Consider the following 13,941-nt stretch of genomic DNA (forward strand, 5'->3'; position numbering starts at 1 on the left):
GGGCTTGGGACCGGCCTACAGATTGCACTGGTTTGGGCCCCCATAGGGCTGCATTTTTTTTTAAAATCCCATCTGATTGCTGAATTTATAAACGACGCCTGTAGATGTCGCTGTTTACGACTCTATTACCACTGCAAAGTAGCAGAAATGGTCGATGTCGTTTATCCTGAGTGACAGGTATAGCTAGGGTGTGAGGTAATTTGTAAATTTATTTTGACGTTTGTTGCATTGTTTATTTTCAACGAAACAAATACCTGCTTGATTGACTTGAGCTTGTTTAAGAACGAACGACTACATTTCCCATAATGCAACATAAACGGGTGATAAGCTAACTGTGCACGTGGAGCACTGACAAAATGCTGCTCACTTTTGCCAATGTTTTAATATTGCATGTGTGTCTTTGCACGTATCTTTAATAGTGTCGGTATTGTATTACAGACAGTCTATGACTAGCAGTCCAGCCGGCGGGGCTAGCAACAATCCGGTAGAAAATAACAATCCCGTGCTCGACTGTTGTGGAGGCCTCGGCAACGTTGACTACTCCAAGGTAAAATTAAAACAGTTACACGCATAATTTATACTTATGACTTCGACTGGTAGCCGTGAAACTGCTCCGTAAAGCTAGCTGGCTACCCTTCACTGACCATTAAGTCACCGTAAGAAAGCAGCTTGACAGCCGGAATCCATCCGGTCCGCTTATCCGTGTCAAAATAAAAGTATGAAAATAATAAAAGGAACGCTCAATCTGTTCCTTATATGCAGTGCGAAGTAATACTGTAATACTAGCCTGACTACCGATTCGCCTTTTGATCAGAAAAGCACAATTTTCTCAATAGAGAGTAGGCTAGTTTTTAACGACAGGTCGAAGAGGATAATTTAGAAAGCAAACAATGCCTTTTCCAACGACTCCAGGAAATTAAACACTAATTAGACGAAATAAAAGGGGTAGAGCAATGTACTGTAAGTCCAAATGTTAAAGTGGACGTGTTTCTTTTTTTCATAATTGAAACAGGTCACATGTGTTTTACTAATATGTTTGGGAAAGTACTTTAACAAACCCCATTTCATGTGTGGTGAAAGCAGGCAATTTGAAATGGTGACCTGTCGCACACTCCTAGACTTCACTGACTGTGTATGTTGTCGCTGACATGTCACCAAACAAACAACTCTGCTTATCTCGAGCAAATATTATAAGGTTGCAGTAATGTCTGCATCCAACAAAACTTAATGAAGCTCTTCTTCACCCCTCTGTGCCCAGACTCCAGTTCTATGGTGCTTGCACAAAGCCACAACTGGCCAATTCGGTGTGGACTGGTTATTATGTTCATGTAAATGATCACAATGTTACATAACAATAGTGTAAAAGTGCATCACAGGCACATTTTCAGAAGCGGACAACAAAGTAAATTTTCCACATTATGCCCCCATTAAGTATTCTACGAAACCAAATAATGTCAATCAAATCATGTTAAGGCATTGTCATGTCCTCATCAACATAGACACAGAGGGAATCAACAGGAAAGCGATAATTAGTACCTCTTACCTCTTTCCATTACATGGTTGTCTCTCGTTCCTTTCAGATGGACTTTGCTGTGTTTGAGGAGATCTTAAAACACGTCAACTTTCATGACTCCAACTTCCACATTGCTGTGGTTGCAATTATTTTCAATCCGCTATTCTGGAATGTGGTAAGTGCATCTTTTTGTTTTGCAATATTGCACTGGTCGCAGCCTACCTGTGTGTCAATCCAAAATTAATTAAAAACAAAAAATAAAAAATAAGCAAGGTGTGCAGTTGACAGACTGGTCATTGCGTGATTTAGCGTTGACAGATTCTATGAATGTATACTCTCAAGTATATATTTGATCTTCTGACCAACTAAATTTAAAATAAAATAATCTAATACTTGCAATGTGTGTAAGGGTGAGTGACGAACATCAACAAAGCTTTTGATGCAACACAGTGTTTAGACAGTGGCTTTAGGAGGTGTGCACCCTGGACTAGTTGCCATGCAGTTGTAGGGCACATGAAAACAAACAACATTGTACAACATTCACATCAATGAACCATTTAGCGTATTTAACGAACAGAATGCGGGAGGAATCTCTGAACATTATCAACAGTGACTCAAATGAACATTTTACTGGGTATAAAACTTGAATACGGTGAATTTTTTTTTTTTTCTTTAGTGGTTATTTTCCAGAAAGCCCCTGTGGGAAAAGAAATCCAAGCTGTTGGGTTAGCGTTAGAGTATAGCCCGCTTCGATGACGTGAACAACACTGGATGCTTGCATGGTTTCCTGGGTTATTCCTCACACTCACTGTAGTCAGCAAAAAGCTCCTTTACACTGAGTTTTGCGCAAATTGCAAGAAATACGACACTATTATTGCCTCTTCCCAGGTGTTTTTAAACATTTGCGCCTGCTAACTTTTTATCTATTGCACAACTTTCTGAAGCTCCTCAGCCCTCTTCTGCTACCGTATATACTGCATATATATTTTATGTTTTTTGGCAAGCCATCAAGAGTGTTTTTGAAAATTGCATAATGTGGATTAGAGAAACAGTTTCCTGCCCAGTCATCTTTCAAACCTCTACAACTCATAATGGTTGGAAAATAATGGAGATTTCACTTCAGTGTTTAATTTTAAAGTTTTATTACTTTTTATGACAAAATTTTGTCAGAAGGATGTGTGTTCCAGTGAGGAAGCAAATTGGAGAACTAAAAGACAATTACTTTGAATCACAGACTGTAATTATTTTTGACTGAAAGCCTTGCTATGCTCAAAAATGTACATTTTAATGATTTAAAGTAATTAACAAGTGACTGATTGATTCATTACACACTCAAACTGCTTCCTTACTCAGAAATTTCGTTGTTTAATAGCAAATTAAAGTGCTGTGGCACAAAAATACAGACACTGGCACTTAATTTATTTATTTTTGTTTTAATTCAAGGATCCATTCCTATTTCATCTTTTAAACATGGGTGAATAGTTTCTTGGAAACGGACATGTCCGATAGTAGGAGACGAGTGTGGGTGATGGAAAAATAGCCTTCACGGCCGAATTACCACTCTTTCCGCTGCAAAGTTGTCGCTCCATTCAGCTCCTCACTTCATTCTCCCCACTCAAAGACGGGTAACAGGTTGCTCATGAACACGAGCCCTGGCATGTCTAAATAAATGCTTTCAGTCAAATCCACTCCTTCGTCGATCTCATATGATTGGTGATGAGCGTCAGATGGATATCAAGCTGGCATTTTCAGTGCGAGGGACTCGGTGGTCGTCCTGCGCTTGCTTGTTTCATCAAGGCTGACATTTAATCCGGGAAAAGTATCTCTTGTTTTAAAATATTGTTGCTTTGGAGAGGCTTGATGATGCCACTTAAAAGTAGTTTTCCCCCCCAAAAAGAACAAAAGTGGAGATAAAATTAAAAAAAAATTTGTAGGTTACATGGAATCTCCAAACTAGCACCTTGTTAAATGTACATGGGTTTAGTCAGCTCGTTGAATAATATTTAAGGGGAGGCACGACTGGTTAGACCGTCTGCCTCACAGTCCTGTGGACTGGGGTTAAATTCCCCCCTGTATGGACTTTGCATTTTCTCCCTGTGGCTGCGTGGGTTTTCTCCTGGCACTCCGGTTTCCTCCTACATCCCCAAAAAATGCATTAAGTGCCACTGGGTGTGATTTTAAGTGCAAATAGTTGTTTCAAAGTGGCCTCTGATAGGCTGGCAACCAGTTCAGGGTGTACCCAGCCTCCTGCCTGAAGATAGCTGGGATTGGCTCCACCGCTCGTGCGGCCCTTATGAGGATTAGCAGCTAGGATAATGGATGGATGGATATTATTCAAGATAAGTATTGAAAATCCTTCAGTGACACCTCCATGACCGATTTATGACCACGAACGATGGGATGGCCCGCGATGCATTGTGCAGTTATCACCCCAGTAAAACTGTAATATTTATGTCTCAATTTTAAAAAGTAAAACAAAAAATACACTTTTACATACGAACGTTCCAGAGTTTTGCAGCCTCTCGCTCCAAGTCAGATGGGGTAGGTTCCAACTCACCCGTGAACCTCGACCCTAATGAGGACAAGCGCCACAGAAAATGGATGGATGAAAATAAGGCGTCTCATCATTTAACCCCAAAATATTTAATTGATTGAGAAGTGCATCCCTAGATTTATAGCAATTGTGCCGGACACGCTCGGAGATAACCCTGAATGCCTGTGTTTTTTTTTTTCCAAGTGTGAACAAAATGTCTTTGCCTTGTTTTACCCTCCCGAGCACAGGTCAGTCTTGGTTAAGCAAATGGGATGCGCTTGTTCATGCTTCCCGTCCTGTCCATATGTGGCCATGGAGCAAGCGGCATATTAAGCGTCACCTGACCATCTCCATGCATAGGAAATTTCTCGGTCATTGAGGCTATAATGCTGGGTGACCTAAATCCACAGGAACCGACTCATCAGCTCATTCTGTCCCCATCTCTTGCTACCGCCAGTTGAAAGGAGAAAAAAAATAACCTCCCCCCTTCCCCTATAAATGCAACCTTGTATTCTTTTTCCAGCCATCCATTTTCCAAGCAGCTTATCCTCACAAAGGTGGCTGTCTTGGTGGAGTCCTATACCAGGTGCTCTACCTAATGCTGTTATAGTCTATCTGAAGAGTGAACCTTTTGACTAGTAAAACAAGCATAATATGCTTGCAGTGTTCATGTATTTTTAGTTTGTTGAAGCATCGCCTCAAATGACTGCCAAATGGAAAGATCTGTATCAGTGTTCAAATGTTTAAGCATATTGTGTATTTGCTTCAGTCTGGGAAAAGATACCCATGCACATCAATTATGTAAGCAATGACTTTGTGACTTACTTGTGTGATGGTTATTCAGTCGCTGGAGTCAACACTGATTAAAGACACATGTGACCTGAGATGTACCCACACTCCTCAGGCAGAAGTTTTTGGGATGCTTTTGGAAACCATGTCAAGTCGCCACTTTTCTCCCATTAGTTTGTGATTATGTTGTTTCCTTTGGCCTCACAGCTTGTTTTTCATTGTTTGTTTCAGTTGCTGTTGTTGATCAGATTAGCTGAAAATGACCCATAAGTATCCATCCATTTTCGGAGTCACGGAGTGCGGGAGCCTAGTAACGGTCGTTATTCCATATCAAGGTCCAGAAAGTGAGCCACATCAGCCGTGCCGCTCCACAGGTGTTCCGCTGTCAGCGTGGTCGATTTTTGAGCACAGTTGAAGATATGATGCGTGTCATGGGCCGTGACATCACTCAATGGGCATTTATCGATGATGTTGTTGTCGAGTCAATGCTGATCGTTGTTGACCTTGTGACACCAGCCCCAACGGAGTTGCGATAGCGTCGATTTCGCAGGCCGTGGGAGTTGTCTTTTGGATTTGGCTACTGGAGGTGGGTAGCCGCTCAACACGATGTTGGGTTTGTAGCCGGTAATCCCATCGGCTACGGCGGTTCGATGGCTCGCCAAGAGGCCGCGCCTGTCGTCCTCTGCATCGATGGCCGGCCGATGAATGTACTGCTCGATCGATGGCTTGATATCTCGAACGTTTTTGCGCAACACTCTGGGGCACGCTTCTTTGCTTGTCATCTCGTGATTAGGATGCCCGGCGAGGTAGCACTGACACGCATATTGTGTCGTGAGCATAACATTGTGCTCATGTACCGGAAGGAGTTTCGATTCGGCATGTAGGCGATCGATGGAAGCCATTTTGTGGCAGTCTGTGGTGTTTTGAGCTGCCTGGAGGGAGTCCCAGTGATGCTGGAACCTATCTCAGCTATCATCGGGCAGGAGGCAGGGTACACCCTGAATTGGATGCCAGCCAATTGCAGGGGACATGGAGGCAGACAACAGTTTCACACCTATGGGCAACTTAGTCTCCAATGAATGCATGTTTTTGGCATGTGTGAGGAAACCAGAGTGCCTGGAAAAAGCCCACACAGGCACAAGGAGAACTTGCAAACTCCACACAGTTGGGTCCGGGATCTGAACCCCAGTCCTCAGAACTGTGAGGCCAAAGCTCTAACCAGTTGCACAACCATGCCACCCACCTATGAGCAGCCTTACTTAATTAATTACTAATGGGAATGGAGGACACAGTCCATCTAAAACCCGAAATCCAAATGTTTGTTGGTGCTAGAGAGTTCTCACAATTTTAGGGACTATAATGCCTGTAGTTCTGTCAAATTTGAAATGTGAAGGTTGTAAAGTTTCCTTCCTTCCGAAGTAAATCAGAAAACAGTATATGTGCATGAATGTGAGGAGCGTAGGAGGAGGAGTGAAATTCCAGGGAGAAGAGATAGCGAGGGTGGATGACTTCAAATACTTGGGATCAACAATACAGGGCAATGGAGAGTGTGGTAAGGAAGTGAAGAAACGGGTTCAAGCGGGGTGGAAAAGTTGGAGGGAAGTGTCTGGTGTTCTGTGTGACAGAAGAGTCTCCGCTAGGATGAAGGGCAAAGTTTATAAAACAGTGGTGAGGCTGGCCATGATGTACGGATTAGAGACTGTGGCACTGAAGAAACAACAGGAAGCAGAACTGGAAGTAGCAGAAATTAAGATGCTGAGGTTCTCGCTTGGAGTGAACATGTTGGATAGGATTAGAAATGAGCTCATTAGAGGGACAGCCAAACTTGAATGTTTTGGAGACAAGGTTAGATAGAGCAGACTTAGATGGTTTGGACATGTCCAGAGGCGAGAGAGTGAGTATATTGGTAGAAGGGTGCTGAGGATGTAGCTGCCAGGCAAAAGAGTGAGAGGAAGACCAAAGAAAGGAAAGTGGGTATTAGAGAAGAAGATGCACAAGATAGGCAAAGATGGAAAAGGATGACACGCTGTGGCGACCCCTAACAGGACAAGCCGAAAGGAGAAGAAGAAGAAAGGTTGTAAAGCTTCCTCTAGACCTGGCCAGACGCCGTATGAATTGAGGACATTTCCCAGCCGATTTCAGAATCGGATCCCTTTCATATTGGGGCTGATGCCAAGGGCCTTATTTTAGGCAACAAAGAATTGGCCAATTCGGTATTTTCCAGGTCTCAGCAGTGAAGTTGTGGACCTTTGCTGAGCTGCACTGTGCTTGCTCTTAATCTTTTAGCTTTGACTTTACATTATAAACAAGTGAACTTGCTCAAGGATCTGTAGGTTTTGGTTTTTTTTTTTTTTTTGTGGAATAAGATATTGTTTGGCAGTCTTGTGGTTCACTAAATGTTCACGTCGCTCCAAATGTTTGAATATTCAGTCAGCGAGCGCTGTTCTAATTGGGACAGATTTGATCAGAGCGTGCATGTGATCTATGTTTTTGTTCCCAGTCTCCCTTCATTACAAAGCCCGCTACATACGTCCACGCATGAATTCATGGATTGGCTGAGCACGTCTGCGTTCAGTTCCGTATTCAACACTGCTGTAAATTGACCTAATGCATAGAACTACCAAGTAGATCTATGCCTGGAGAGTATAATATTACGTAGACTCCGTTTTTTTTTTTTACAGGCTGTCATTTAGTTCTATTGTTAGGCCAGGGTGTATATTCAAGGATCTGATGAGTTCTGTTGGTAACATCAAAACCATAGTCAGAGCAAAGTGTTCTGGTGGGCAGGCAGGAGGAGCCTGTTACTTCAGACTTGATTGAATTTGTCTTTGTGAGCTGCAAGGTCCTTGTCTGCAGTTGGCTATTTACATCGCTTGATTAGTGACTGGAGTACAGAATCAGTTGTCTGTCAGCACACGAACAGTATTTTTAGCGCGTGGCATCATTCACTGGCGAGTTGGTAAATCATTTAGCTAGGCTTTAATGGAATTGAATTCCCAATGCTGCCTCACTAAAAAGGAACGAGCCTACCAATGTTTTACAAAGGATAATGTAATGCAGTCATGGGTTTGTTGTGTTTTTCTCCTCTGGTGCTGGAAGATCATGAAAGGTGGAAAATTTCATTTTGCATTGATCAGTCAATGGTTTGTGTTCTCAATCAGTGCGCTCAACTATTTCTTGTTGAATAGTGATTACGTAATTGTAAAATGGAATTTTCAAATAATAATCTACCCTCAAACCTCTGACTAGCTTCCACAATGCCTTACTCTTTGCACAATGATACATAGAAGATTCTACATGTCAAGTTTTGAAGGGATGAGAGAAGAGTTCTTTGCACTTTGTTGGAATTCTTTTTTTTTTTCTTATTCATTCTTCTGTTTCACATAAAAATGTGTTTTGAAAATACATGGAAAAAGCAGGAAAACAATTCCATTAATTTTATTGTAAAATAGATCTGGATATACAGATACTATCGAGATATAAAATTACCAAATCAGGATCTAACATCTAACCACATCTCACAGGACTACTCTATGATCTGAAAAGAGTTAAAGTATGCAAACCACACTTGCATGACAAAGTGAGTTATAACAGGGCCTTGTGCATTATTACTAAATTGTAACATTTTTGGAGTTTTGTTTCTTGTCATGTATGGGTCTTTTATCACACCCAAAGATTCTCACTCAGTTACATATATTCTTCTCTTAAAAATCATTGTTGAGAGTAGTCCTTCTTTCAACTGGAGTACTGTCGCAAAAAAATAAGGGCGCAAAATAGTCAGCGAAAAAGCAGCACATAGAACTTCTTGAGTCTCACAAAACTGAGTTTTTACAATGTACACTGTTGTACTGCAATTCTAAGATTTTGTATGACTTTAGAGGCCTGTTTTGTTACAAATTGTATGTTTCATGGTATTATAAATAAAAATGCATTTTTTTATCTAAAGTGCATGAATTGGATGTGATTTGGTTTCTGTTATTTAATCCATGATAGTTTTGTTACCATACCGAGCACACATCATTGGTAACAGAGTGGGTAGTTTTCCAGTTGTAAAAATTTACTTTCGGTAGTCCCAAAGCATAAAACAATAATAATAATAACTGCAGACACAATCATGCTCCGAACATGCTTTAAGAACATTATTCCGTCCATGTAATCACTCCTCACCAACACTGTTATAATCAAATGTGAGTTCAGTTTATTCCCACCTGAGCAAACCCAGATTCAATCTTTTATCACCACACGAAGTCTATTTCCGTTCATTTTTTCTTTATCCTTTCTCTCCCTTTAATGCATTTCTTCCCGATGAAAAAGAAACACGTTGCTGTGACAACGTCTTTTTCCTTTCTGGCTCTGCCATCCAGCCATCTACGCACATCCTCAACCCACAGTGTTGTTTAGAGTTTGGCACCTAAGCTATCCACGCAGTTATTGTTTCATTGATCTCAAATAATTTCAATATACAATATTGCTCCTGTACTTTCTTTCAGACAAATGAAACCTGTACAACATTAAAAATGGGGGGGAAATGAAAATTCCCCAGGAAAGAGGAAAGCTTTTGGTATGATCTCCCTTGATATTTGTTGCTTCAGGTAGCAAGATGGGAGCACCGGACACAGAAACTCTCAAAGATGTTTGGAAGTCCCTACCTCGCCTGTTATTTCCTGGGCGTCGTTATCATCCTCCTCAATGTGTACCGCACCCACAGGTAGAACAGCCTCTGCTCTTATGTTGATTCAATCAATATAGCCAGGATACCACAATCTAAATGCTAAGTGCTGTAGACTTGTGCAAAGAGTGACAGCAATTTAGGACCTAATTGATGCATTTCAAATGGCTACTGTTATCATCTGGGATTATTGTTAGTTCCTTTTTGTCTACCCATCCATTTTGCATAGTCTTTTCCTCGTGTCATTAGTGTGCTGGACTCTATCCCATCTGACTTTGGGTGAGAGGCAGGCTCCACCATGGACCGCTTCAGGGCTCATAGGTTACAGTATAGTCAAACTCCAAACCAAGGCTTCATCTGAGATACGAATCCCGAATCTCAGAACTTTGAGGCAGAAGTGGAAACCACAAGGTCAGCATGTTGTCCATCTTCTTTTGTGTCTTCTCTTATTTTCTTACATTTTTGCATCACGTTTTTGTCCTTGATTCAACACCACGCACTATAGATCAAAATGGGGACAGATAGAAACGTATATAAATGTACTACACGCTTTTGAGGACTTTATGCTTCCTCACTAAGGCCATTTGTGTTGCCTAGGAACAATACTTTTAAAAGAACAAGACATGCTTGGTTGTAAACAGCAATGTATCCCACTGGAAGGTTTCCAATTGGCTCTCATATTGCTCAGTAAGTACTCGTATGTTGCAGTATAAATGTATACCACTTCAAAATGGACTCACAAAATAAACCAAGTACTAAACATGAGACCCTATTGGAAATATTTTTCTCAGAGTGGCACAGAAAATGTGATATATTTGGTATATGGTTTGATTCAACCTCGTTAACCTGTAGTGGTTGATCACCTTTTGTCACAGAACATTAAAAATTCTGGAACATGTTTGATACTACTCCATGACTACTATTTTACATCATAACATTAGACTAGGTAATTATTTTCATTTATTACTACCATAATGACCAGAACACAAGTCTGCCATGCTGCTAAATTGCATAAAGTGCATAATTGATTCAATTGTCTAAATCAATGGAGTGCTGACCAAAGGACTCATTTGTAGTCTTTTTATTTACCTAACTCTTCGAGACTTTCAAAAATGAGAAAACAGACAGATGTTTGAAGAATATTTTTTGTTTCAAAACGGAACCCGCACTCTGACGATGCTTTTGGGTAATTATCCTCTATCTATTATGGTGCAGTTTCCCTGGATTCAAGCAACAATGAGCATTTATTGCTTAAAGTATGCTTTAAGTTGGACTGCCATCCCTATAAACATTCTAAAATAGATATTGTAATAAAAAATACATATAACAGTGTTCACTTCAATGTCTATACGAAAAAAAAGTGAGCGGAGAGCGCGTCATCAATGACAAAGTTGCACAATTGAGTGTCCCTCGACATCCAAGTGGTCGCCATATTAGTCACGTCCTCTGTCCTTGACATCATCGTCCCTTCTGCCGTTGAAAACGCACAATGCCTGCTACTATGGAAGCCAAACAACAGAGATATTCGGATTTTTCCGACGCCCCTTCTGACACCGAAGCTCTTTTCGAAAAGGACAACACCACACAACCGAGTGAAGTTACCGGGGCAATATTACACTATTGTTTCAAGCCCTCAGGGTAATATTACACTATTGTTTCGAGCCATATTCAGATGAAATCCGATCACGACCAAACTGCATCCTGTCCGATCCACTTCCGCGGCGGAGATGAGCCATCGCGGCTCATCGCAGCCGGCCGGTGTGGCTTATGACAGAGCCGAGCGGTGCTGCTTTAGGGGGGTGCTCACAGTCGAGCCGGGGCGCTTTATGCGAGCACGCGACTGAGTAACGCATTCTCGGCTGGGTTCTTCAGAGCTGCCCCCGTCGCAAAGCCCGACGCGCAGCCTTCGCAGAAGCTGTGACCGCTGAACGCGGCGCATCAGCCGGTGTGGCTGAGTTTCGGCGTCCGTGGTGGCATATAAGGAGGAGGTGGAGCCGAGCTCTGCTGCTTTTAGGGGTATGTTTAAAGTCGCCGCAGTACGCGATGAACACTATCGAGACATTGCTGGCTAGGCGACGCACACATCGACACATTTCATACGAGGATCTTTTGTTACGTTATGAGAGACACCGATTACTTAGTCCGCCCCAAACTATTATTTTTTTTTTTTGAGCTGTATACACACCTACCTGTTATTTGGAACCCACAAAGCTCTCGTCCTCTGCACCCATGCAATCCATTTTTCACAACGAACAGGGTCTCTTTCAAACTTATGAAGGGTAATTCCATTCTTCCGAGTGTTCAAGGAAATGTCCAGCAATGCAATGAGCCGGCATTTTGGCTAATACGAAGGAACAACGAGCTAGCTTCCCATAAAACTAATGGAAACAAACGAGTCCACGAGGGGAGGCCGCTGTCCTTTACGTCACTTCCTGCTTCTTGAAAACATATCCCTGAGAGGATTTTCATGGCGGGGGTTACAAAAACCTGTATATGTCATAATCATGTTTTGTGGTGAAAAAACAAATGGGACCATATTAGCTATGGGTTTTTCATTAATAATATACCAAAAATCATCCGTTTGACGACAATTGAGCTTTAAGTTTACAATGTTTACAATGTAATGGTAATGAATGTTCATAAATGCACCACAGTGCAATTCTGCCATTTATTGTCAGTGGTCCCTTACTTGGGAACACAGGGAAAACAAACAATACTCAAGTGACCTCATTATTTGATAAAAAAATAATTACTCTGTCAGATGAAAATGTTGATAAGATCAATGCTGGGCTCTGAAACCTTTTATTAAAAATGTAAGTCGTAAATGTGACTACATTTAGCCAATGCCCATTAAAAAAGGACATCAGTGAATTGTTCACAAGGCTACGAAAAGAAATTAACAAAGACCTCAGCTTTCTACCCAATAAGATGGAAACATAAATACTAGGAAAACCTTTTTAAGCATTAAAGGCAAACTGATTACGTTGGGTAAGATGGCATGCCTGGAAAACTAAAGCCTTCTTTTACTGTTTTATTGACTAACTTGCCGTAACAATTCCTCTTGATAAATTATGCTGACACTTGCAAATCATTGGTGATTTATGGAAAAATGGGCACCATAACTAGCCAGTTGACTTCCCCTGTATATGTCACACATTACCTTTGCCAGTTTGTCCAAGCGGAACTGCCTTTGGAAGCGAATTACTTCAGATATTTTCATTAAGCATTATGTGACATGTCAGTTTTCATTTTATAATCAAATTGCTCCTGTGCATTAAGAATTTAAATTCTTATTAAATTGGGCTTGTCCTCTTGGTCGTAATGCAGTCACTTCAAGGATATGCATAGGTAAGCATACCCAAATTGTAGAGACAATTTAGTTAGTTTAAAAGATTAAATGAAGTGCATTTCATGATTTATTTCATACTAAAACAACTTTTCTTTTTCCCACTCTTGGTGGAGTTGTGCATTCACCTGACTTCAGTGCAGCCAGCGTTTGTTCAGTTTCCACTCAGTGAGGTGTGAATGCGAGATTGAATGGTTGTCGGTCTCGACATGTGCCTTGCGTAGAAAAGTGGGTGAATGGAAGCAGCTAGTTGAGAGGGGATATTTTTCTGCTTCCTAATCTGACCTTCATATCCAGTAATTGCTCCTTTGTGTTTCTTCACGATGTCTCATTTCTAAATTTGAACATAATCAACTTTATAGTTAAAAACACTTTTGCCTGTTTTGGTTTTGATTACAGTTTTGTTCATTTATATTGGTCAGGGTTTCAAATAAAGTCATTCTTCTTCTTCTTCTTTTCCTTTCGGCTTGTCCCGTTAGGGGTCGCCACAGCGTGTCATCTTTTGCCATCTTAGCCTATCTCCTGCATCTTCCTCTCTAACCCCAACTGCCCTCATGTCTTCCCTCACCACATCCATAAACCTTCTCTTTGGTCTTCCTCTCGCTCTTTTGCCTGGGAGCGCCATCCTCAGCATCCTTCTACCAATATACTCACTCTCTCGCCTCTGAACATGTCCAAACCATCGAAGTCTGCTCTCTCGAATCTTGTCTCCAAAACATCCAGCTTTGGCCGTCCCTCGAATGAGCTCATTTCTAATCCTATCCAAACTGGTCACTCCGAGCGAGAACCTCAACATCTTCATTTCTGCCACCTCCAGTTCAGCTTCCTGTTGTTTCTTCAGTGCCACCGTCTCTAATCCGTACATCATGGCCGGCCTCACCACTGTTTTGTAAACTTTGCCCTTCATCCTAGCAGACACTCTTCTGTCACATAACACACCAGACACCTTTCGCCAGCTGTTCCAACCTGCTTGGACCCGTTTCTTCACTTCCTGACCACACTCTCCATTGCTCTGTATTGTTGACCCCAAGTATTTGAAGTCGTCCACCCTCGCTATCTCTTCTCCCTGTAGCCTCACTCTTCCCCCTCTA

The 13,941-nt window shown here is 41.6% G+C and overlaps 1 protein-coding gene across 3 annotated transcripts in view; it reads left to right on the plus strand.

The window, feature by feature from the left end:
- The first annotated feature begins 37 nt into the window (after window positions 1-37).
- Window positions 38-13,941, plus strand: part of pemt (phosphatidylethanolamine N-methyltransferase) — a 39,057-nt gene continuing 25,153 nt past the window's right edge. For 2 of the 3 annotated variants that reach the window (XM_061810397.1, XM_061810399.1), the window contains exons 1-4: window positions 38-177; window positions 439-547; window positions 1,581-1,688; window positions 9,428-9,543. In XM_061810397.1, coding sequence (XP_061666381.1) covers window positions 155-177; window positions 439-547; window positions 1,581-1,688; window positions 9,428-9,543 — 356 coding nt within the window. In that variant the 5' untranslated portion in view covers window positions 38-154. Of the gene's footprint in view, window positions 196-438; window positions 548-1,580; window positions 1,689-9,427; window positions 9,544-13,941 lie in introns of all 3 variants that reach the window. The other variant, XM_061810398.1, reaches the window with a different exon arrangement.

The sequence above is a fragment of the Syngnathoides biaculeatus genome, chromosome 22 (assembly GCF_019802595.1).
Source record: "Syngnathoides biaculeatus isolate LvHL_M chromosome 22, ASM1980259v1, whole genome shotgun sequence".
In the NCBI taxonomy this organism is placed as follows: domain Eukaryota; kingdom Metazoa; phylum Chordata; class Actinopteri; order Syngnathiformes; family Syngnathidae; genus Syngnathoides; species Syngnathoides biaculeatus.